Source organism: Ammodytes marinus (assembly GCF_949987685.1).
Source record: "Ammodytes marinus genome assembly, chromosome: 14".
In the NCBI taxonomy this organism is placed as follows: domain Eukaryota; kingdom Metazoa; phylum Chordata; class Actinopteri; order Uranoscopiformes; family Ammodytidae; genus Ammodytes; species Ammodytes marinus.
Window position 1 is genome coordinate 13,368,450 of NC_137218.1, and position 25,483 is coordinate 13,393,932.

General features: G+C 42.1%; 1 protein-coding gene across 2 annotated transcripts; it reads right to left on the reverse strand.

The window, feature by feature from the left end:
• Positions 1-94: 94 nt before the first annotated feature.
• Positions 95-24,910, reverse strand: taok1b (TAO kinase 1b). Of its 2 annotated transcripts, none has more exons than XM_080041061.1 (21): positions 24,783-24,910; positions 17,614-17,866; positions 17,223-17,294; positions 16,549-16,650; positions 16,387-16,432; positions 16,166-16,262; positions 13,255-13,368; positions 12,459-12,550; positions 12,021-12,114; positions 11,760-11,841; positions 10,028-10,195; positions 9,033-9,239; positions 8,004-8,138; positions 7,502-7,738; positions 7,184-7,312; positions 6,727-6,810; positions 6,376-6,495; positions 6,048-6,287; positions 5,433-5,645; positions 4,555-4,737; positions 95-4,084 (listed from the first exon to the last, which is right to left on the reverse strand). In XM_080041061.1, the coding sequence occupies exons 2-21, from the start codon at positions 17,743-17,745 to the stop codon at positions 3,596-3,598; spliced, it is 3,036 nt and encodes a 1,011-aa protein (XP_079897187.1). In that variant the 5' UTR covers positions 17,746-17,866; positions 24,783-24,910; the 3' UTR covers positions 95-3,595. The 2 variants fall into 2 exon arrangements, with proteins under 2 accessions (XP_079897187.1, XP_079897188.1); XM_080041062.1 differs by lacking the exon at positions 24,783-24,910 and adding an exon at positions 24,209-24,543.
• Positions 24,911-25,483: the final 573 nt, after the last annotated feature.

The window sequence follows — 25,483 nt, forward strand, 5'->3', positions numbered from 1 at the left end:
CAACGTCAACTATGTCATGGTCCTTGCACACAAAAACATCATAAGACAGAGAAATATTAAAATTACTTTATTACAGATGATTCTTTATCCAGTAGCCCTCTTCCAACAAAAAATAGTAATCACAAACAAAATATTAAATTTATCCCCTAAACTTTGTTTCTGAATTTCTTTTATACATTTTAAATCACTTTGTCATCTGTAAGGAATAGCTTTTCTCTTCTGCTATGCGACATTCAGCTTGTTGCACAATCTATACAATTTAATACAGTTTAATACAGGTCTCTGGACTACGGAGAATAAAACAGCAAGATCCACCAAATGACAGGAGATAAAGGGAATACTGATAAACAGACTGTACAGAGACGTAACCCTGCCTCTCGCCTACTTTCAGCCAATGGCAGCCGGCCCCCAGCACACTGAGGGGGATCACAGTAGACTCTTTAATCTGGTCAATCACTTGTGCAATCAGTGCAACTGATCCAGTTCAGAGTGACCAAGGTCTAAAGATAGACTCTGCCCCGACAAACACCTGGGAGTTCTAGTAAACACAAGAGAAGGTCTAAAAATCTGTCACTTTTTTGGCCCTCTGCAGACATCTGAAAAATAAAATTGACCTTTCTGGCATAAATGGAAAAAAAACATTAAAGGGGTGGAAAAAAAGTTGATTAAAAAGGTGTTGGGTACAACAGCATACTGTCTGAAAAGAGATGTGGGATCACCACATCCAGGTTGTTTTTTTCCGTTTATGGGACTGAGCCAAGAAAAAAATCAGCAAGATTATAAATTCTGGGTGCAGGGTGGGGAAATTATAAAAAGGCAAATACTTAAGTGCTGAGAAAAATTGCTTTGTGTCACAACAACAAAAGATTGTTGCGCATGTTTCGTTGATCAGAATTAAAAGTTTCAAATAGTATCAGTGCACTTAAGAGTAACCTACTTTGTAGATATCAAACAAGATATTTTTTCAGTTTTTTTCAAGAATTTAGGTTGTGGAAGTGCACAAAATATTGTTCATGCGATATGTCAAATAGTAAAGAATTTTGCAGTTTTTTTGCTTGTTTGTTTTCTAGATTTTACAGATCTTTGAAATAAAATATATATTTTTTTATGTTATTATAATCTTGACTTTAGGCCTGAGAGTCTTCTATGAACAATGGAAAACTAATCAGAGGTTCTTCTAAATTATTATGTATCATGTCAGTAAAATGAAGCCATTGCTAAAGCAAAGGCTATACTTAACGAGATTTGAAATAATGTGCAAAATCATCCTCATTCAGCATTAAACTAAATGTTGCCATTGGCAATCTGAGCTACAGTTGTGTTGTTATCGTACACACCAGATCATCTGGAGCATGTTTCAGAACTCGCAGCTGTAAGTGAGACAGTGAAAACCGTTCATGTGAAAACGGCTGGTCACGGTGTCCGTATCGCAACAAGTCAATTTGTCTTTGATTCGTCAATTAAGATTTCCATATTTTCAAATTCAAAATGTACACTATTAACAGGTTTCCTGTACATTCCATCTCTGCATTTCACAATAAGACTTCCACATTCATCTCTATTTCACTATAATCCTTCTTTTTATATATATAGATTTATATAATACATATTTATTTTTCTTTTCTTTTCTTTTCTTTCACTTGGAGGGCTCTCCCCAAATAGATCACGGAGGAGGTGGAGACCACAGTGGGCTCAGGAGGGGAGGACGCAGAGGCGGAGGGAAGCGGGGAGAGCGCTGGTCAGAACATTGACATGGGCTCCACCAGGGGTGAGACAGAGCAGGGTGTCAGACCGGGGAAGGTTGCAGGGGCATGGGTAGTGGAGATCTCAGCATCACTTCCCATCTACCCACTGAGACATTCAGCAGCTACCCACCAGCAAGACCTCTCTTTCTGTGCTGCCTGTTCGTTTACTCTAGCCCCCATGAAACAATTTGCTTAAAAAATAAAAAAAAATTACCGCAATTTTTTCCCAAAACACACTTATGTCCTAAAATCTTTTCACAAAAATTTACCCCAGTACATGCATCCATAAGCTAAGTGTGAAAAGGGACATACCGTTTGACTGGGGAAGCTAAATCCCTTACTTTTGTATGTATGCGTTTGTGCGCTGAATAGTCTGATTAAGATTTAGTGTGAGTGGAGGCCTGTGCCTAAGTGCAAGTCATTCTCACAACACTGTGGTGAAGCTCTTCTTGAGTGTTGGTCGAGGTCGGCCAACCGGCGTGGTTTTAATTTGAGAACTTAGTGTATTGCATTGCATTCACCGTGCCAAATTAGACCAGGAAAAGATGGCAAACAAGCTAAGATTGACCCTGCCCCTTACCCGTGAAGTAATCGGTCAGATGCTGCTGAAAACCCATACCTGTCATTAGTGCTGTGGATTTATAAGGCTGCAGTGTCCCTCAGACTGTGCACAGTTGTGAGTGAAACGCAGAGGCCTGTGGAAACCCAAAAGCCGAGCCAATAAGGCTGAGTGTGCACAAGATAAGACTTCCTTCTCTGCTCCGATCCGGCAACACACATCTACTTGGCTTCAAAGTGATGACTGAACATCTGCCAACAATGGCACAATCTCAATAAATACACATAGATTTGGCATGGATCATTTTAATTATAAAACCTGACTCAACACCCTTGCCTTTGGCTTCTTTGTGGCCCTGCTCGCAGTAGACAGTCGCTCCTAACCCCAGAGGAAACAAATATGTGTGGCATTACTACTGAGAGTATGAGTGTTTTTTCTTTTTCTTTCGAGTGGTTTTACTGGTAAGATTTCCTCTTGGATGGAGGACATGCTACTCAGTTACAACAAGTCCCTCACGCTGGAATTTAAGTTAACATTCTTCAAGCTGTCCGTAACTCCTCAGCCATCCCCGTGACAGCCAGCTGTACTCACTTTCAACAACCTGCATTCTTGTTCTCTTCACATGTTCCTTCTAGACCTGTCCAACGTCTCCATTTTGCGATTGTAAATCTTTAGTCAGACTTCTACATCACCTCCTGTCTTCTCATTCGCCTGTTACTGCACATAAACAATAATCTCTATAAACGTTCTATCAGTAAGACGTGAGTGGTATTAAGGAAATTGCTCTAGGGCACATTTTTCAGTGCGGTTCTGAATGCAAATTAACCCTTAATCTGCTACCACAACATCTGAAGTGTTCAGATTTGCCACACGTACATACTATGAAACTGAATGCTGCAAAGACAACTTTTGAAAATAAACTCCATGGTAGATTATATCAAATACACTACTGTGAGCATGAGGCTATGGCAACAGAGACTAACATTGCAAATATAAACAAAAATATAGCATTGTATGCTATAGTAATAAAATGGACACTAGTGCACTGTGGCATCTTGTTTATATGACCCTCAGCCATCCTGGATTAGTCTCAAGACTTTTGGGTTTCCACAGACTGCTGCTAGCGGGACCACTGATGTAAGAGAGCCGAGGAGATGGGAAGAGTGTGTGTTAGGTATGTGTGGTGCATGCATGGTGTGTGTGTCTGTGTACAGTATTACACCGGTGCACACTTTAAGACAATTATTGTGTTGCCAATCCATGTGTGTGCGTGTGTGACTGTGTGTTTGTTCTAGGTGTACGACAGGTGGGATCCGTTGGAGATCTGGGAGGTGATGCTGGCGCTCCTGCTCATGCCCTGCTCATTCCTCCCCCCCGAAGACGTCCTCCTCATAGCCTGTGGGCTGTTCCTCACCCCTCCTGCTCCGGCCCCACTCCCCCTCTGACTCCCTCCTCCAGGGTGGTGGAGGCTCCAGGGCGGCGGGCCCCCAGCCAGCATGGGGTGACCCCAGGGCTGCTGGGAGCTGGAGGCCCCTTGGTGGTGATGGCTGTGGTTGCCCCCGCTGCTTCCTCCGGGCCAGTGGCCTCCCCCCTGAGCCCCATGACCTCCTGCCCCCCAGCCTCCCTGGGAGTCGGGGGCCAGGTTGGTGAGCACCATGTTGCTGAAGCCCAGCCGCATGGACTCAGAGTCAAAGGCCTCGATCTCTCGGGCCTGGCGCTCCAGCAGCGAGCGGATTCGCTCCAGGCGCTCGTTCTGCAGGGCGAGCATTTCCTCCTCTATCTGCAGGAGATGAGCACAGTAATACATACATGATACCAACATTCTTGGTTTAAGGAACAAAAATATAACAACTAAAATAGAGTCTTTATATTTCAGAGAAAATGAAGAACGATGTTTTTCCAAAGAACAATACAATACTAAGTTAAGTTACTTTATTAAAATCAATGGCTACATTGAAATTAGTCTTTTCGCATATCCCCTCTGAAGACACCACACTCCATAGGAGGTCCTCGCTCAGGGTCAGCCATAATACAGCGCCCTGGGAGCAGTACTATGAACAGCTCTTAAAACACAGGTAAAAACCCACAGCTCCCTCTAGAGGAGAGGACTGAAGAATCATGGGAAGAGCGGAAAGGCCTTTAACAGTTACTGTATGTGAAAGTCAACAAAAAGGGTTGTCATGTGACGAAAATTTGAACGCCATCTTTAGTGTTTACTACAAAGTGGAGCGAAACAGGTTATTTTCTTACTTTCTGCTCCAGCAGAGCCCTCCGCAGTGAGACCCTCTGCTCCAGCTCCCTCCTCTCCTTGTCGTGCTGAGCGTCTGTTTGCATCTTGATCTTGCTCTGGTACGCGTTGAGCAGCTCCAGCTCCTGCTGCAGCTGCATCCTCAGCACCTGACACTCCGCCTCTTGAGCCTCGTCTAGCCGCAGCTGAGGGGCAGGACAGTCAAAGAGACAGAAAGAGAGAGAAATACAAAGTCATTCTTTGTAAGCACTGAGATTTTTTTTTTTTTTTTACAATTTAGAGAAAGATTTTTGAGGAAGCCATCAATACAGAACAACTTTTTTTTTTCTTACGTCATAACTGATTTAAAAAGGATTATAAAGCATTCAATTAGGATCTACTGTAAACAAATAAAGATATACATTCTAAATTACAATAAGGCTTTTCCCTGATTAAAGGATTTTTAATGATTTTTGAAGACTTATTTTGTAAAATAATGCAATTCATTTACTTTGGGATGTGCAGGGGCATGGCCTGACAAATACTTACACTACTATACACATAGACCACAACTTGTCTCTCAAAGTTTGTGAATAACACAAATGGTTATCAAATACTTGGTCGGATTGTTATTTTTTTTTTAAACATTTTTATACATGTTCTTGAATTATATATTTCCAGAAATAAATAAGACTTCTACGAACAATGTTTCATAATATTTTTACTTGTTCAACTTCGTGTGAAGACAAGATTCAACAGTGGTACATTTGAGTAGTTGCATTGCATTAGCACTGGTACTGAGAACTTCCACATGATGCCCAGCCCTACTTGACTGAAATAAGGACCTTTTTAAGTATTTACGTTTCCTAAACTCTTTAGACCTTAGTCTTGGGGTACTTACGGCCTGTGTGGAGAGCATTTCGTTGATGGAGTGGTCGTACTGCTCGGCCAGGATTGCCAGTTTCCTCGTCTGCTCCTCTTTCAGCCTCTTGAGCACGGCCTTGTGGTCAGACTTGGCCGTGGTCTCCAGCAGATGGTTCCTGAGGGCCTTGTACTGCCTGGTCTGGGTTTTACACGTCTCCTGAAACTGCTTCTTAATCTGGAGCTCCTTAGACTGAAGAAGACAGAAGATGAAGAAATGACCAAATTGATGTTGAGTGAGATTGGGCTTTTATCTGTGTCTATATGCTACTTGTACTGTGTTTCCACATGCCGCCAACCTGCCAGGGTCAGCTGTCAGGAATATTGGTTGTGTCATTTTATCCGTCTATGCCCATGTGTTTTTAAAATATTTTCTTTAATGCCCTTATCCTGCTAGGGACTGCAGATGAAAATGATCCTTTATAGCTAAATTTGGCACATTTACATGATGGTAATTAATGTGTGTTGTCCCTTTACATTTTTTATTTATTTAAAACATTGTAAGAGCTGTGTGTGTGTGTGTGTGTGTGTGTGTGTGTGTTTGATTTCTAGTCAAGTCGGCCACATAAAAATGCGTGGATGACTCGATATGCACCTTGAGACTCTTGGGCTGCTGTCGGACCTCCATGACATGCTTGCGCCTCAGCTCCCTCTCCCTCCTCTTGTTGTACTCCATCTGGTTGGTGAGCTCGGTCTGGTGCTGGGTGCGGATCAGCTCGGCCCGGGCCTTCTGGATGGTCCCCAGGTGCCTGAACTCCAGCTCCTGCATGGACTCGTGATGCCTGAGCAGCATGGCGTGCTCCAGGTCCTTCTGTGTCTGACGTTTGTTCAGCTCCTGCAAGAGAGGAGAACAATGCAGATGAAGGAAATTAAAACTAAAAAAGGAAGAAGGTGCGGATGGTTATCTCAGTGTGACCAAGTACCTCTCTGGCCAGATCCTGCTCAACATTGTGTCTGGCAATGAGGATCCTGCGTTTGAAGCGCCGACACTCCAGCTCCAGGTACTGCCTCTGTCTCCTCAGCAGGTTGGCCTCCTCCTCAGCCTGGGGAATTGATTGATGCCACGTGACTTCAATACAACTGAAATGCAGACTTGAAAAAATAAAGTTTGGAGACTCTAATCTTAAAACGCTAAGCTAGGCCGGGTCAGGCATGGTTCGGTACTTGGGATGGGAAAATAAAAGTTTTGCTAATGTCACAGATTCTATTGAGTGAGTAAAAAAAAACAGCAGTTGGCCTCGGCAAAGTGTTGGCATTGTTTCAGAGATCCTGACCTGGAAGTGCTGGATGTTCTCTTTCTGCTTGGACAGCCACTCCTGCTTCTCTTTCTTGGGGGTCGACTGGTTCTCACTCAGTTCCTGCCACACACAGTTTTTTTTTCAGTGTGTTAGGGCATCATATTCAGTATTTATTAATAAAAATAAAAAAATGATCGGTGGCGGGTGGGCACTCATAAAATGACATTTGTCTGTAATTTTAGGGATTATAAAGTAGCAGGGGTTCTTATCAAGTTGATGATCCCCCGTTTACCATGGTCAACATAGGAAATGTGTCGAAATGAGTCTGCTGACAAACTTGGAAACTTAATACGGTTAGCGTAAGTCATTTCGAGGTGATTTATCTTGAGATGAACTACGCGTGCATCACACACCAGACAGCCAATCAGAAAAGAATATTCAGCCAGACCATGGTATAATAAATGAATAACACACAGTTCAATCAGCGTGTTACCTCTTTGAGCTGCTCCTTGCGCAGTTTGTACTCCCGCTTCTGAGACTCCAGGAAGCTGCTGAGCTCCTTCTTCTGCTGCACCTGGATGTGCTGCTGGAACTTCTTCTCATCGTTGGTAAACGTCTTGAGCTAAACCAAACACAAACATTGAGTAAGAGACAGAAAATAATGGTCGTAGAAAGACGCCTTGAAAAGGGGAATCGTTGAAATGTTTCAAGACAGGCATAAAGTACACACTGTGCAGCATCTGTGGGCTGCTGTATTTCCCCCTTGTATTAATATTTTGAGAGTGTGCTTTTCTAAAACTGTTGTACATACATCTTTGTCTAGGGCGGCCTGGTGTTTTTTGAGCAGCTTCTCCATCTCCTGGGCGAAGTTGTTCCTCTGGCTCTCCAGCTCTTTGTCCAGCCTCATCCTGTGCTCATCCATCTCCCCTTTCAGCTTGTTCTCCAGCCCCATCAGGTGTTTCTGATGCTGCCGTCTCATGCGTTTGTATCCCGACATCTGTTCCCGCAGCTCTGAGTCCTGCTCATGTTCCTGCATCTCTCGGGTCACCTGCACGATGTGGACACAGAAGTATTGTATAGAAATTGGACTTTGTGTTTGAGGAGAGGGAGAAAGACACATCAAGAGTGCTGATACAACAGCAATGTTGACAGAGTTTGTTAAATGTAGAACCCTTCTTTTTATTTCAAAGTCCTTTTGTCAAACATGAATAAGAAAATATATCCCCTTGTTGTAACAAAGCCAATAATAAATTGAATCAGTGAGTGAGATAAGTGAGTGAGATGCATGAATGAGAAGGCGAGTGTGTTCTTACGAGTGACGCTGTGCGTATGGTGGCAAAGTGCTCTCTGTTGCGGTAGTGCTTCCTTGGTGCGTGAGCCGCTGTTGGCTGAGGCTCAGAGGGTTCACTGGTGGCTGCCTCCTCCACCGAGAAACTCTCCTCTTCTTCCTGGAGACACAAGGCAACGGAATGAACATATTGTTTTGTTAGGGTATTTTACAGAAAACATACTAAAAAAGAAAGAAGGATTAGGGGCATGGGAAGTTTGGGGAGAAAGAGATGGAGACAGAACAGAAGAGAACCAGAAACAACCTTGTACACCAATATTAAGTGCCCTGTCTGACTCTGAATCAGAGTGTCACATGGCTGTGCGAAAGCTCCTCACTAACTTGCCCTAACATCCATCCAAAATGCAGCTGCACAAACCAGTTCACCAAACTTCATCATGGTTTAGTCTACCTCCTAATCCATCAACATGTTTCTTTTTTCAGGCCTTATTTAAGAGACAGATTACACGATGCATGTATCCTGACATAAAATCAGAATACCGATTGAATAGTTTGATAATCGATCAATCACTAAAAGTATCATTACAATGTATCAGCTTCCTAAATGTGATCACTTGCAGTGTTTAAAGTGTGTGCATTTGAATTTGGTTCTGGCTTGTTGGTCTGACCAAACAAACTATTTATTTATTTATTTTTTGGCATTTTCAATGCTTACAATCTGGTCAATTAAAAAAGGGCATTCCAGAAATGTCATACTGCACTTGCACAAAGTTGGTAGACTTGCAGGAGACAGACAAAAAAAACTTTTATTGGTCACAATCCAAAATAACTGGGCCCTATGTTTCCCATAATGCAACTCAATAGAGTATTTCATTAGACCTTCCCTGAATGGGTCATATCTTTACGTCTAAACATTCCCAGTTTGCACTGCAGACTCATTCTCTCAAGAGTACACAAAGCTCCGACGGCGGAGTCACTGAAGACATCGGTGAAGTATCCCTTTTTAAATCCTACATACTTCTAAACAGGCGCGTGTCCGTGTCACTTCACCCACCGGTTTGAGGTGTATGACGGAGCTGTTGGACATGACCGTGTGGTCTCCCTCCATCAGGTCCAGCTCGCTGCGGCTGTCCTGCGCCGCTTCATTCAGGCTGTTGACAGAGCTGCTCTGGGAGCTGGCGCTGATGGACATGCTGGGGATGGACTGGTTGCTGCCCACACTGTTCACTGTTCCTGTCCGCCCGCCGCCCGGCTCCACATCCTGCAAAGAGCAAAGACAGAAAGAGAGACGGCAAGGGAGAGAGAGAGAGAGAGCAAGAGAGGGAACGCCAGAAAGACAAAGAGACACAGACAGACAGACAGACATGCATACAAACCAGTGCATGCTGGGTTATTTTCTCTGCAAGGTCTGATGCCATTAAATGGTGCAGTGTGTAATGTGCAGTGTATAATTTCGGAATATTTAGTGCCATCGAGTGGGGGAAGTTCTAGATTTCAATGCTCCCTTGCTGACCCCTCCCTTTTTCGAAAAATGACATACGCTACAGTGGCCTTTAAGGACAAGAAGCTAGTTACTAAAGATGGCATAATACACCACTACCTCAAGTCTTTCCACAATATCAAGTGATGAGGTGAAGATGCATTTAGTTATTTATTCTATCGTACATCGCCTTCCAACAGGTGCACTTCCCCAGGACGCCCACTGTATATAAAAATGTGTAAGGCTATTAAGTTTGTCCCTTCGGTGCTACTGTAGTAAACATGCCTGTGCAACATGGCGGCCTGCATCTAGGGTTTATCCGCCCCTATGTAAATATAAAAGGCTCATTCCAAAAAAGGACATTTTATACACTGATTAAAACATACTTCTGAATAGTGTATTTCATTTCTACCAAGTGTGTTGTGAACAATGGCAATTCATTCGACACACTGCACCTTTAAAGTGGCTAACGTATTTCTGTGATCATAAGAAAAAGAAGAAGAAAAAAAAAATAATAATAATATAGCACTGTTGCTTTAGTTGAGTTTAAAATACAAGTGTGCACACACCTCGTCGCCGTCCGGGGCTTCTACTGCGGGTCCGTTGTGGGTCTCCTGAAGGAGGATCTTCTTCATCTTGCGGTACTGCAGGTTGTCCAGCTCTCGCACTGCGTCCTTGGTCCGCTGAATGAGATCCATCAGCACAGAGTCTGGACGCTCACGCTGCAGAAACGCATGCTGGTGGGGAGGGATGACAGGAAGGAGAAGACAACATCAGACACATTGTTACTTGGTGTTTATGGCTGTTTTTTTGAAAAGGTGCACTATGTAACTTTGTCTGTCAGAGAAGTTAAAAAGTAAAAAAAAAAGAAAAAAAAGGTACATTATATTGTCATAACTTTAAAAACTAATTTTCCTCAAAGGAAAATTGGATCCCTGGAATACTGTTTGAAGTTATAAAGCCATCATTAAAGTTACTGTTTCACCGTTGTGGTTTACAGCAAATCCCCCTCCCCTGTAACTGCATGGTGCACATTTAAAATCATTGATTATTTTCTTATGCATACATTTTAAGGTTTTCTGTGTGGGACCTGGAGTCAGCTGATCAAGGAGACTGATGACTTTGGATGGAAAATGCATAAATTAATTTTTTCCAGAGTAAAATAAAACAAACAAACAAACAAACAAGGATGTAGATTCTCTTTGCATGAATAGTAATGCTGCAGTCATCTAATATTTGGTTTTGCACTTGTTTTACAGAGTAATGTCACATCTGTTATACTCCATCTGGTGCTGGGTGTATTTGGTCTGGTACATTTTTGACGTTACTAATGTAATAAGCAGGATGAAGGGCTTTTGTGCTCTTAGCATTGTTACTTATTCTGAGCTCATGTCACGACACGTGTCACTTCCTGCCAGCCTGTGTAGCCTGGGTAACTGGTAATACCTTTACAATAGGTCCATGGTAATACCGTTAGCTACTGTTTCTCATTGAAATATGTGTCATGTGAGCTAGCCAGAGCCAACAGATTTCTATTACAACTGGCGGGTGTTACTAGACGTTTTGGAAATGCCTGGGCGAGTGCCACATACACATTTAAAACTTAACAGTCATTTCACTGGTTTATTTCAAAATTCTGAAAGTGTCCATGGAAAAGTTATCATCACATTGTTAGTTTAGTTTGTAAACACGTCTGTAAAAAAGGGAAATTCCTATTTTTGTCAACTTGGGTCCTATAGTCATAGTTCAATCACCACTACATAACATTTCACTCACCCAAAAGTGAGTCCAAAAGTCCAAATAAAGAAGATCTAGTTAACATTAACAAAGGAGCATTGCAAAACTTAATTTTGTTAAGAAAAAGCACTTATGGAGCATGCAGTGCTTCAATATACTCCAAGGACAACTTCCATTAGCAATAGCGAGTCCATTAGTGGGCTAAGTGACAGCTGCTAAGTTACTTAACGATGGATGCACAAGTCACATCTCTACAGTAATTACATCTGGGTTACTTCAATAAAACAGAGCTCTGTGTGTGTGTGCCTGTGTGTGTGTGTGTGTGTGTGTGTGAATCCGGAAGTAGAGGATTAGTGAATCAAAATAGAAGCTTATGGTGGACAGAACAGAGAGCAAACATCAAAAGAGAGAGAGAGAGCGAGAGAGAGAGAGAGAGAGAGAGAGAAAGAGAGAGAGAGAGATTCATCACCAGCGAGCTTTATCAACCTCCCACGTTAACACCCTGACCCTGCTCTCACTCAGTCTCTGTGTTGTAGTGTGTACAGCGTGTGTGTGTGTACTTACGCCCAGCATGTCGTCAGAGTGCGGCCTGTCCTGGGGGATTTTCTGAAGGCATGAATCGATAAAGTTTCTAAAGTAATCCGTCCTGAAAACAAAGACGACACGATTAAGGGGGAAAAAAAGAAGGAAAAAAGCCTACACAGATGATCTTCAACTAATACTATGAGCATCATCATTTTATTAAAATATACAACATAATAACAATAATGCTCAATCAAAAAAAAAAACTATGGTTGTATTCATAATTGTATCACAATGACTCACCATTCACTGGATTGCAGTGTGGGACTCTCATTCTGCGCTATGTGGTATAAGGCACTCATTGCATTCATGTTAAACAGGGGAGGCTTCCTCTCCGCTGGAACACAAATGATAACAATGTATATTCTTGATAAGAATATATTCCTTTTTGATGGATACGTTTATGTCTGGGAGAGTTACTGAAAGTTATTGAAACTATATTTGTATCTGTAATTCTCAACTAACCACAAGTTAAAAAATATAAACAAAGCTAATTTCAAAATCACAGCTGATTAAACTAAACCTTATATCAAACATGGAACAACCTTAAGTCAGACAACAGTACAGGCATTTAGTAACATTTCTTATTTTTTGTGTATGAAGCCTACTTTTAAATTTCTATGGAAACATATTCTTTCTCCTGCACTTGCATTTTAACAATGCACACATAATGTCACCTACCTAATTCTATACAGGTGATCCCTAAGGACCAGATATCCACCTTCCCATCATATTGGCCCTCATCCATAGCTAGAATCACCTCCGGGGCCATCCTGGATGAAGTGGAGGAGAGGGGATAAATAAAGAAGGGATGGGAAATGGAAAAGGACAAAAAATAATTATAAGTTAGTTCAAAAAAAGAAAGAGATCTTTTTCATCGATACTCAGTCACACTTACCTCTTTAAATGTGAATGACAGTACTCTTGTTTTAACCATACATCTTCAAACTAAAAAGGCACTTTATTCTTTGAAATTAAATAACAGGGTTACACAACACATTGAAGTAGTTTTTTTCTCTCTTAAGAATAAGTAACACCAAATAGAGCAGTAACGGCCAAGACACACTGACAGGTGAACTCGTCAACCACAGCGCTGCATTGTTCATTCGTTTGCACAGTATGGTATGGAGTCTTATACAAAATACTGCAATACAATATAGCATTACACTCCTAATTCTATCTTTAATATGTTTAGTAAATAGAGTACACCAATGTGAAAATGGTGTCCCAATCTTGAGCGCACACTGTCCACAACAAGCACAGCAGCAAAGTATTTCAATACATCAACACTATAGGCAGATTTTTACTAATGTGTGTGAGAATGCAAATACACACAAACACCTTTCACAGTCAAATATCCAATTCATGAATCAATACCTGCTTAAGCTCAATTAGCGTCTGCTGCACAAAGTCAATATTCAGTCAACATTTACCACATACACAAACAGTGCTTTCAATTCTTTCAGCTCCCACCTACCAATATGGCGTTCCCACAAAGGAGTTGGCAGGTGAGGCTATGGAGGCAGAACCGAAGTCTGCCAGTTTGACCAGCCCAGGCTCGGTCAGCAAAATGTTACCCGCCTTCACATCCCTGAGGGAGAGAAAAACAGAGGGGATATGTTAAGTTAAGTTATCTAAGTTAAGTTAAAGCTACTACGAGTAAGTCGGCACGTTGGCGACACCTTTGAACAAAAGCGGTAGTATTATTACGACGCCAGCTGTCGTGAAGCTGTTTTGTAGCTCGTGCAGGGAGTGCAGGATTCAAATAATCAGGAAGCAATATGGTGCGTGTCCGTGTGTTGAAAGTGTGAGGGCACCGGACTCTTTTCGGCTCCGTGAGTCTATGGGTGACACAGCATCAACTAATGCCAGTAAGTGCTAAACACACCTGATTGCAATGAGTTGATGCATTGTCACCTCTCACGGAGCTGAACGAGTCCCCGTGTCCTCACACAAAGCGAATGAACGAGAGATGGCAGTTAGTATGGATCATGATGAGGTAATGTGTTTATGTTGTAAATAATGACTATTTCCGATGAATAATGGTCATCTGATGATGCTGGTGAGGCAAAGTAAACTTTGTTTTAGTAGGCTACCGCTCATTCATTTAGGAGTAAACACTGCAGTCTAGTTTCGCTGCGTGAAATTGTGTATACGTTGCTTGGCAATGCCCTCCCGCCCGACTATCACTCTCCCTTTTAGCTTTGCTTCATTGCATTTTCTTTTTTGGTTCAGCCCCGTTATCAGTCATTATGACGACAAACAACTGTCTCAAACAAGGCTCCCGCTCCCCTTCCCTCACCAGGAGGGATAGGCTTCTCAATTCACGTTCCTGCGCCACACTGAAATCTGTGACCAATACGGATATGTGACCATAGAGCATGCACGCGTGAACCGAAAATCGGACTGGGTGTACGACCAGATCAAATGCAGCAATAAAAACTATATAAAAACGTCTTTCTTTGCACTGATGGTCTCGTTTGCTGTTAAAGGTAATTTATGATTATGAGAGGAAACATGAGGCTGTTTAAAAGATATTTAAATGTTACTCGTAGCCGCTTTAAGTTAAGTTATCTTTAAGGGTGAATCTCAATTCAGGGGTTGCAGACCGTCTCATTTAACAACGCTTGTTCGGCCTTCACAGGCTATAGAGACAGTGCATAATGCGTCATAATCTGAGGCCACGCCCATCGTGGGGGAAAACAATACACAGCGCTCCATCCACTTTATATTGAATGACACCCGTATTCGGCAAACAAACTTAATAAAAACGTAATACGACATGCCTTTCACAAATACACGTTACTTTCTTTAAAGCCACGACTCTTGTCTGTCTATACGAGCTGTTTTGGTGAAAAAGTATTGAGTAATTTTCAATATCGAGACAAAACTCTTAACTAATGTATGCTGAATGCTAGGCTAATGTTAGCCTTCTGCTGTAGGCTAACCATAGGCTAACCCTCACGGACGGGAAAAACACCTCAATATTGAAAATTACTCAATAATTTTTCACAAAAACAACTCATATGGACAGACAAGAGTCGTAAGTAACGTTTTTTTGTTAAATGGATGTTCGATTACGTTTTAATTACGTTTGTTTGCAGAAGACAGGTCTCCTTCAATACAAAGTGAATGGAACGGTTTTCAACGGTTTCCCCCACGATGGGTCCGACCCGGTCCGACCGGACAAAAACACCTCAATATTGAAAACTACTCAATTATTTTTCACAAAAACAGCTCATATAGACAAACAAGAGTCGTGGCTTTTCAAGAAAGTATCAATAATTTTTCACAAAAACAACTCATATGGACAGACAAGAGTCGTAAGTAACGTTTTTTTCTTAAATGGATGTTTGATTACATTTTAATTAAGTTTGTTTGCAGAAGACAGGTCTCCTTCAATACAAAGTGGATGGAGCGCTGTTCAATGTTTTCCCCCAAGATGGGCGTGGCCTATTTCATGCACTGTCTCTATAGCCTTCATAGACCACGTAGACCGCGTCCGTCTCTGGAATGGGATATAGCTTATAAGTCAATTTACACAAGGCACATTGACATGTTCGCATATCCCCTCTCAAGCTACCACACTTTGGAGGGGGTCCTAGCACAGGGTTAGCCATAGTACAGCGCCCCTGGAGCAGGCTTTGTCAAGTGCCTTGCTCAAGGAAACAATGGTAAAAATGGTGGGAATCATACACCAGCCACTACTATTATTACAAATAACACCCTCCTGTCCGGTGCCGGGGATCGAAACCTTGGAAAATACATCACTGTATATAAACCCCCCGCCCATCGGGAGTGCCAGTCTTACGCATGCACACACACACATGTTCGTTCGCCTGCACACAAACACGTTTGTTCGCCTTCATTCATTTCCAGATTAATATAGCCGATCGCTCAACTAGCCTACATGTCCACCTGTATGCAGGTTGAACAGGTGTTAAAAAGTTTGGGCTTTTAACTTTTGAAGGTTTAATGCACTGAGGCTACTTACAAGTGTAGTTAACGTCAACTGGGTAACTTTAATCTTTAGGTTTTCTTTCGTCACTCTTCCGAGGCTGACTGGAGCCCGACGGCGACTCCCCGTGTGTGTATGTGTGCGTGTGCGCGCATGTGTGTCTGTTGCGTGTCTGCAGTGCTCGCTGATACACACACACACAGTGGGACAGACAGATTCTGAAGACTAGCATTTATCATCCCCAAATAGTTTGTGTTATTTCTGATGTTAAATGCATGAATGCGTGTCTCCAGAACATATTGAAATAATTTTCAAAACTTAAAAAAAAAACTTGAAAAAAAAAAAAAAAAGGTTTTCGTTTCTTGATTTTTCCTAAACGGATATGATTTACTAACCAGTTACACGTGTACACGTGCACACCCCTACTCACCTGTGGATCATATTGTGGGAATGAAGGTAGGCCAGCCCCTGCAAAGCACCATGTGTGATGGCAGCGATCTCGACTTCTTGTAAAGGTTTTTTATGAACTATAGGAAGAAAAAAAGAAAAACAGGAATCAACATCAGCTGATTGAGACACATCTATGATTGTTTTTTTTCAGTAAACTAAGTCCTATAATCTCATCCACTGTGGGAAAAAACACCTGCTCACCTTCTAACAGATCAGAGGCTGAGCCGAGACAGTACTCCATTACCAGCTAGAAAGCGTGGGATAAGGGTCAAGAATGATTACTTGGATATGGACGCCCGTGAGCCGTCACATAATGCTTAATTATGTCATGCTGCTTCTGCGCATGTAAAACAGTTAACTTACCCATGCTGTGTGCTCACGGAGGTAACAACCTTTGTATTCTATACTGTTGGGGTGCCGGATCCTCTGGAGAAACTTCACCTCCTTAATAATGTCCTGCCATTTCTGTTGACGGGGACATGAAGTGAAATAGGCATTTCATTGATTGGTTTTCTGCAGTGGGAGGTGACTGTGTGTTTGTGTGTATAGTCTGATAGAAGTAAGGAGGTTTTGAAATCAGGGTCACAATTACACCCAACATTAATGCTTTGAATCCAGCAGCTTGTAATCTGGTTTTGGACTTCCTGAAAGTACTTAAATATTCTAAGTAGTTCACTCATTGATACAATAATTACTTTGATGAATTCCACTTTTTTTTCCAGGAGTGAGAAATCAGGCTCTTTGTGCAATTTTCTCTCATGTAGTAACAAGTGTTTGCGTCAATGATCTCTCAAGATCTTGCAGTGTTATATAGTGGCACAGAAAGACTAACACAACGAGTAGCTGCGGTGATGTGAGGTGTATTCCAGCAACAGAAATCATGGTTTGATACTTTGACAAACCAAAACATTTATTATTTATCAATTTTATATTTTTTTTAAATTGATTTTGAATTGAATTGCCTTAGGTATATAAAAACAAAACAAAAAATTGCATTTCTTTTTACCGCAATACTCGCATAAATATAAGCGTCTCACCTCATTGGACTGTTTGCCGTTGTAGGACATCTTTTTAATTGCCACCACCTCATTCGTGCGCAAGTCCCGTGCCTGGGAAAACAAATTATCATTAACATACATTGCCATCAAACTTTTCAACAATAAAAATACTATACATCAAAATCTGTGTATATTTTTCTCTCATCTCGGATGTTTCTTAGTTCAAGAACTCTTGTACTTTATTAACCGCACACACTGCATGCCAAAAGTCATATCAAAAAGCACAGAATTGTTCACTTGCTCAAAGACTTTCTGTGTTTGAACTGATTATATGTCTGATTAACATCTATAAACTTCTGTCCAGAGAAGCTCAAGTGTGTTTCTCTTTTGTGCAAGTCAGTGTGAACTGTGAAGATGAAGTTTGCCGTACAAAGTAGACAGCGCCGAAGCTGCCATGGCCAATCTCTCTGAGGTCAGAGTAAAGCTTCTCCGGGTCTTCTTTGAAGAAGAGCTCAGCCACATCTGGATCCTTCAGGCTCCCTGCCCTTACAGAGGAAGGCATCCTGGGTAATTTAGTCCCTTGTCGCCCACGTAGAGGGGACGGGACTATCTGGGTGCTGAGCTACGCCAAAGCAGCTGAAGATTCATCTGCAGGAATGCATGGCGAGGCAGGACATGGGCTCCTAGAAGAAGACATAAAGACAGAGGACGAGATTAAACACACTGACCCGAGTTTGAATTATCTCAGCTGATGTGAGTTTGAAGGTTCCGGTGTAAAGAGTCAATGGCCAGACTTTGAAAGGAGAGGAGTAAATCTTTAATCTTGTGACACAAATCCAAAATGTTAAACTTGTTGGGCTCAAGTCACATTGTAGCAAAGTCTGCTCTTTATCCATCCCAACCACCACACCCTTCAAACATACACTACAATAAAATTAGGCAGATATAAAATGCTGTGATACCTGTATGAAAATGGGCTTTGCATGAATGGACAGTAAGGCCACAGGGGTGCAGAACTACTCGCTACATTCTGTCTGGACCGGAGCCAGCCTGTCATTTTTCACTTCAGTGATTTATTTATAAAAAAGGTATTTGGCTCAATAATGTTCCCAGTTTAAAAGCACATCTGAATTCCCTTTGTTTTGTGTATGAGAGGGTATATCTATTTTGAGGAAAAGTAATTAATGTAAACTTCAGGGTGACTCAAGTCCTGAAACAATATCCAATGCTCACTGGTGTTCATTGTACAACTATTACCTCGCTGACATGAGATCCCATATCCCACTGATATGTTCAACAATTAGTAAAAAAGACAAGGGGGCTGCATGCATCATTTAGATAAGCCACAGTGGGGTTCCCAGACATCCAGTGCCTGAGATGGTGACATTCAATATGACGGTGGCCAAAGAGAGCACATTCTTCAGAAAGGTCAGGGGCTCCTGATGTTTTTTAAAGACAGTGATTTTGGCCACTGTTCACGCCTTTGAGTGCTGACTGCTGACCCTAAAATAATCTACTATTTGCGAAATCATCACAAGTGCATCAATTCAGATCGCTCCTGCAGTTATTATGCAGATCTGTACGCTACTGGAAGGACTGGGCCGTGCAAATATCCCAGCTCCTGGATTGATTTCATGTCCGCTGCCGTGTAGGTGGCCGGATGGTAAAAAAAAAAAAAAAAAACATCTAATCCCTGGGCATTTTATTTACTTATTTAATCAAATCTAACAGATTATATAATAGTGTGTAGTAGGGAGAAAAACAAAACACCATCAGGTATATCTTCTTTTGGCGCACGCACGCACGCACACACACAAGACTGAGTCCCAAGACTGAATCTGGAAAAGATGGCCTGTATTGCAAGATGTGCGCACATGCACACACAAAAAGAATATATTTCCTCTGCACTGTAGAAATCACCAGGAAGCCTAATGAAGAGGCAACCGATACACAAAGCTGAGTGGCAAGGGGTGTCACAGAGAGGATGAGAGAGAGAACTGGAGAGGGATAATAAATCTCAAATACATTATTGATCCCGAAAGCGAAATTCACCAGGCTGCCCAGAGAGTCAGTTCCAGAGGAGCAGCCCGGGAGCTGCTGTTTATCAAGATGCAGAGAAAAGATGCATGCGAAATCCATCCATCCATTTGTTCTGTTTAAAATCCATGACAAAGACAATAGAATGTCAATTACTGTCATCAATCAGGCACCAATACCATACGACTTTTTTGCTATTAGTCTTATCTAACTACAATAACATTGATAATGATTTCATTTCCAATACTATTGAAATACTGGGTTTATTAAATGGCCATCTTGTGAGAAAGGTAATCATTCCTCCAAAAGTACTAAGCTCTGCAGCCACCACCACAGCTGTAATCAGAGGATGTCCCCTTATTTGCCGATAGGCCGATGACAGTCATTAGGGCCGATACATCAGTGCATCCCTAGGTTTTAGTTATTTGGATTATTACACTACATCTGGTGGGAACTACGCAGCCTTTCTATTTGCTCTATTTCAGGGGTTTTCAAAGTGTGAGAGAGTGAGCCCCCCCTCAGAGAACAAATTTCAGCGGAGCCCCCCCCCCAAAAAATAAATAAAAATTATTTTACAAATTTAAACGTTTTTGAAACATTCTAAAAAAAATTGTGCGATTTTAAACACATTTAATACATTTTAACATCTTAATCCAGTGTTTTAATCCTGCTTCCTTTAAGCATGGATAATACTGACTGAGTGTGCATCGGAGTGAGAAAGATAGGCAGACAGACTTGCCCAAATTATTGACTAGTTAAATGTCATTCACACACCCAGTGTTTTTTTGCTAGTGCCTCCAATGTCCTGCTGGAGGAGAATAGTAGCCAGTGGAGAACCAGACCCTCCTAGGGGGGTCCGGGGGTATGCCCCCCCGGGAGATTTTTTTTCACCTTTTTAAAGTGAAATGCATGAATCTGGTGCACTTTGAGAGGATAATTAAGAGGCTAAATATGAGGAATTTTGTGTGAACAAATAAATTGGAGACACTGGGTCTGATGAATTAGAAGCTATTGAAGAAGGACACATGGATTTTCCATAAAAACATTAATTTAAAATAAACAAAATGTATGCAGGGTCCTCTGGGTTGGGCTTGGTGCTCTTTTTCTTTAACGAGACCTATTTCTCTGTTATTTACTGAATGCATTTAAATGCAGTGAGGGGAACGAAGCAGAAGAACTTTTGTCCAGCTATGCCGTGATCTTAGTATAAAAAAGAAAAACTAAAAAAAAAAAAAAAAAAAAAAATTTTTTTTTTTTTTTTTTTTTTAGTTTTTCTTTTTTTTACATATTCATCCGCGCCCCCCCTGCCATAACCCCGCGCCCCCCAAGGGGGGCGCGCCCCACAGTTTGAAAACCGCTGCTCTATTTCAAACACACAACACAAAATCTATCTATCTATCTATCTATCTATCTATCTATCTATCTATCTATCGTTCACAAGCCTAGAAAGAAAAATATCTCCACCACTTATAGTAGATGGAAAAGTGGGATCAGCTTTGTGCTATCTAACAGATTTGAAAATAAAAAATAGAAAAAAATATGAATTACCAGTAGTGAAGATCAGTGCTCAAATTAGCCAATTCACAAAAATTAGGAGAGAATAGATGAGTCAGTAAGGTGCATCCTCCAACGCACAATACAAATGACTCTGCAATATCACAGCTGTGTGTACAGAGACAATGTTAATTTCATGACCTACATGTGCGCGCTGTTGTTCAAATGGCTTACACGCTCTGGTTTTCTATCCACCAAGATGGAGGGGTGGGGAGTCAATCTGATTACAGATTGTGGCTCTCACTGAGTGGAGGAAGTGAAAGCTCTCCAGACACCCAGTGTCAACAAAAACAACAACAACAACAGCAGCAACAACAACACATCCTGAGTAGTGGTTCTGGAGAGATGATGGTGACAGAGGAGAGGAATAACCAACCACTAAGAGGATTTGGCCCATCCTGTGTCACTCACTCCAGAGCTCCATTTACACTGTTCCTTTATAGGGATACATGTCGTGCAGTGGCGTTGCTTTCATGTGGCGTCGCTATGACAAACAGCTACATCGAGTGGTATTTAAATCTCTACTGGATAACAAAGCAAAAAGTGGATTAAGAGTATGACTCTTATATAGTGGAAAAGTGCAATTAGATGCCAAGTAAGAAAAACTTAATATTGTCAGTTTGCATAATCCGTTTAAAATGTATTTACATTTTTTGAGTGTCAAGATCCGGTCCTCATTTAAGTGTAGGTTATGTCATGCAAGAGAGACGATAATAGTCAGCTATCACCTCAACATGAAGGAAAACTTCCTTCAATATTTCCGTAGCTGGCTGTCAGCGGTCAAAGACTGTATGGTAGCGGCACATTGATTTTTCTCCAGTCTAATTTACTTAAATGTTAGTAAAGATGAAAGCAGCAAGGCATCCTCCCTTCTTAGGCTAAAATGTGAAAGTGCACAATAATGTGAACAACTCATTTTAGTGTTTATAAAGTCGCTAGAATTAGGGGAAACAGTGTCTTTGAAGCACATTTTTTTTCAGGAGGGGGGGCCCAGACCCCCCTTTTTATTGTATGAGCCCAACCGTTTTTTTTTAAACATCTACAAACACAGTGTTTGGTGTTTCGTTACATTACATTCTATTCTATTTAGCTGACGCTTTTATGCAAAGTAACTTCCATAAAGTGCATTCAACAATGAAGGTACAAACTCAGAACAACAAGAATCACGTCAGTAGTACTATAGCTGCAAATAAACCAAACTACAAAGTGCCACAAGTAAGTGCTACATGGAGATGTAACAAGTCCCCCGAACGGGGCCTTCCAGGCAGCGCTGCCTTTAAGGCTTCGCTGGGAGAACAAAACACCATCGAGTTACAAACGCCACTGTGTGTCACTGTCCACATGTTGTCCGGAATGTGCCCTTTTTATTTTTTCGCCCCTGCCATTCGAACAGTGTGAGTCCGCCACTGATTGTCGTGAACATATACAACACACCCAATTCTTTCTCTGTGTCACCTCCAACAACAAGACTTACTGGCAGCCCCGTATTACCCAAGGTTACAAAGTCTACCCATAACATCTTGTTTTTGTCAAATGGAACAGAAGCACTATTGGATCTAAGAGTAACACTGATTTGAGATTGAATAATTTAGACTGTTACAAATTAGTCTCCAATAAGCTGGTCAAATGTGAGGCTCAATCCAATGAAGATGAAGTGACAGCATGTTAATGTGCATCCTCATTGTACTTTTATTTGATTGACCATTTGTTTTGCCAAGCTAATACATATTTGATTAAGTATAATAAAAGCACTGTAGCAATACAATCACTTTACTAACTAAGTTTCAGACTAGGTCAGTCATAGGTAAATTATATGTTTCAAATGAATACCAAATAAAAGTTATGGTGGCAGGCAGTGCTGCAGTGGATCATATTGTGGAACCAGCACTTGCTCTGCAGTGGCTGACACTGAATGACTGGGATCTATAAGCAAGCAGCAGGGCAGGCAGGCTTTGCTCCCAGTGTCTAATCCATTTTTCCTGGGAGACACTTAAATCCATTATGCAGTGTGTGCCCAAATTCAGCACCCCTTGATACACAAGAAAACAACTTTCCAAAAGGCTTCTCCTGCATTGAGATGTTCACAGTCAAAAACGGCTGTGTACCTGCTCCCATCATTATCGGCTAGCAGCAAGTCCTTGAAAGTAAAGAGACAGGGATCTGTTCCAGCCTGTGAATGCACTGTTGTTCTGAGTCTGACAAGCATGGGGGGCATCAACGAGAAACGGAAAGCTGTGAGGATCACTGCACAGGTTAAGGAGAAGATAGAAAGGCAGGGACACACAGCCTAGCAGACATCTGCTATAACACAGTAAAAGAGGAGAGGATCTTTTCAGATCTAGCCCTCACTGTATTAATAACATGGACAGTCTGTTCAACAAGGTCTAAAAACGGCTCATACATACTGCAGTGTTTTTTGGACAAACAAAGCCAGTATACATGGTAAACATAATGTGTATGTTTTCAGGTCTATCAGCCATCAAACCTTGGACAGCAAATTTGACAAGCCATCCCAGCAACGCTTAACGTAGGCCTAGCCTATCGGTTAGGTGACTGGTCAACTTACAAAACCGACGTTATGAGGGAGTTCAACACATTTAAAGAGTTATGTTAAATGTTATGTAGCTCAGCCGATGTGTCATGCACAAGTTTAGCGGGGAAGTCACATATAAGCCAAGCAGAAGAGTAGCTTGCTGAGTGAGAGCAAGAGTTACGCAATATCAACACAGAAAACAGAGGAATGCGACTCACGTCACGTCAGTGCTCAAAAACAACCGTAAGCGGCAGAAGGATGTGAGCTCTGCTTGTCGCTTACTCAATGATAACAACGATGAACTGACTCGCCTGGCTAGTGATGCTGGTAAACAAAACATGTCCGTGTGACAGACAGGGAAATAGATAGACCAATGTCACCTACCGTGACAGAGCTAGCTATTCAGCCACTATGCGACTCATTACGTCCAAAACAGACATTTGAAAAGCTGAGTTTCACTAGACGTGCAGTCACAGTGGACACAAACAAAAACGAGGGAGTGGCACTGTTTGCAACGATAGTTGCATAAAGAGGATTAGAAATGTAGCATAGCTAGAGAACGCTTATTCGGTAGCCTAAAGCAATGTTACCATAATTTCTAAAAAAGCTAGCCCTGCTCCCTGTACGTTTGTATCGTTTGCTCGTGTGTTACATTGCCATTCAAAACAAAAACCCTTGTGCTGACAAAGGATCCGTGAAGTTGCCCAGTAAGGCAGACTTAAATATGTCGATGCGACAGACCGTACAAGTTGTGACAGCAACTTTTGTTTAGCTGGAAAATAGCAATGGCTGGCTAGCTCGCGAGCTAACCAATGTTGGACATCAAGATCCACTGCAGCATGTAGCAACAAGAGACACGTATACCCATCACCAGTTAGTGTACAGTTAGCGACCAACTCACCTGGTCAAAATGAATCCACACAGTTGGGGTGGGGTATGAGCGGCTGGATTAATCCAGTCACCCTGAACACGGCACTGTTCCGGGGCTGACGCTAAATCACAGGCGAGGCAATGCAGCCCGGAGAAATCAAAGTGGGAATTCGCCAGCTAATAAGTTGGCAATGCTAATTCGCAAATATAACCGCACAATTGCCCTACCAAGTACATGGTCAAGCTGGCTTCATGTCGGGCTAAATTGTGCCCTGTTTAAAACAGTAACCGTTGTTTTTGTCATGTTACACAGTGGTAGCAGCTGGGAATAATTCACTTAAACGTAAGGCAGGCGGACCTGGCTATAACGACTGTCAAACGTCAACTGTCACAACGAGCTGCCTGACTGACAGACACACAGGCGACTGGACAACTAAGCTAGCAGCTAACGTGAGGCAGTAGCTAGCTAGCAAAGTTTCTCTCCTCGATAGGCAGTTCCCTAAAAATGGCGGCGAGGAGAATCACCTCCCTTCCATCGCAGAGGAATCGAGGAGCAAATGAATCGGCATAAGCCCCGGAGTCGGAGCGACAAGGGCAGCTTTTACCTGAGGCGAGAGTGCACGATTTGGAGAGGCTTGTTGATGCTGTCCAGCTTCAGGATAGGCTGCCCTACTGGGGAAATGTTGCCCCCTCCTCCCTAATCTCAGAGTTTGGTACTGCTGTGCCATCCAACAACTGCAAGTAAAGGTGTAGCCTATGTGTGTGTGTGCTCTGGATGGAGAGAGCCATTCATAAATGACAACACTCCCCTCGTGTGTGCGTGCTGTAGGCTACGTGTGTGTGTGTGTGGGGCCTTCTGCACTTTCAGTCACTGAGCTCCTAACCTGATTAACAGTTTCAGCTATAATCTCGCCCCTTCTATAAATAGCCTGTCGTTAACTCACAATGTTGAAAAACGGATAATAAAAACTTCAGTCCATGTCCCCGTATGACGAGAGGAGTTGAACCGTAATAGTGCAGACAATTCAGTCTAATTATGTACTGGGACATGATTATAATAGCCTACATGAGATCAGTCAGTTTATAGGCTAAACATATGGAGGCATGTGATATAGCCTACAACAACACTTTACAGTCCATGGGCTGGTGGGAATATTACTTGGTATTGCATGGTTATATAATAATAAGTAGGGGTTTTAACAGTAAAGTGTGAAAGTGCTATGCCAGATGATGCCATCCTGGGGAGCTCAGCCCATGTGTGATCGGTCCTAAATTGACAGAAGTCCACTGATGTGCTTCTGACACT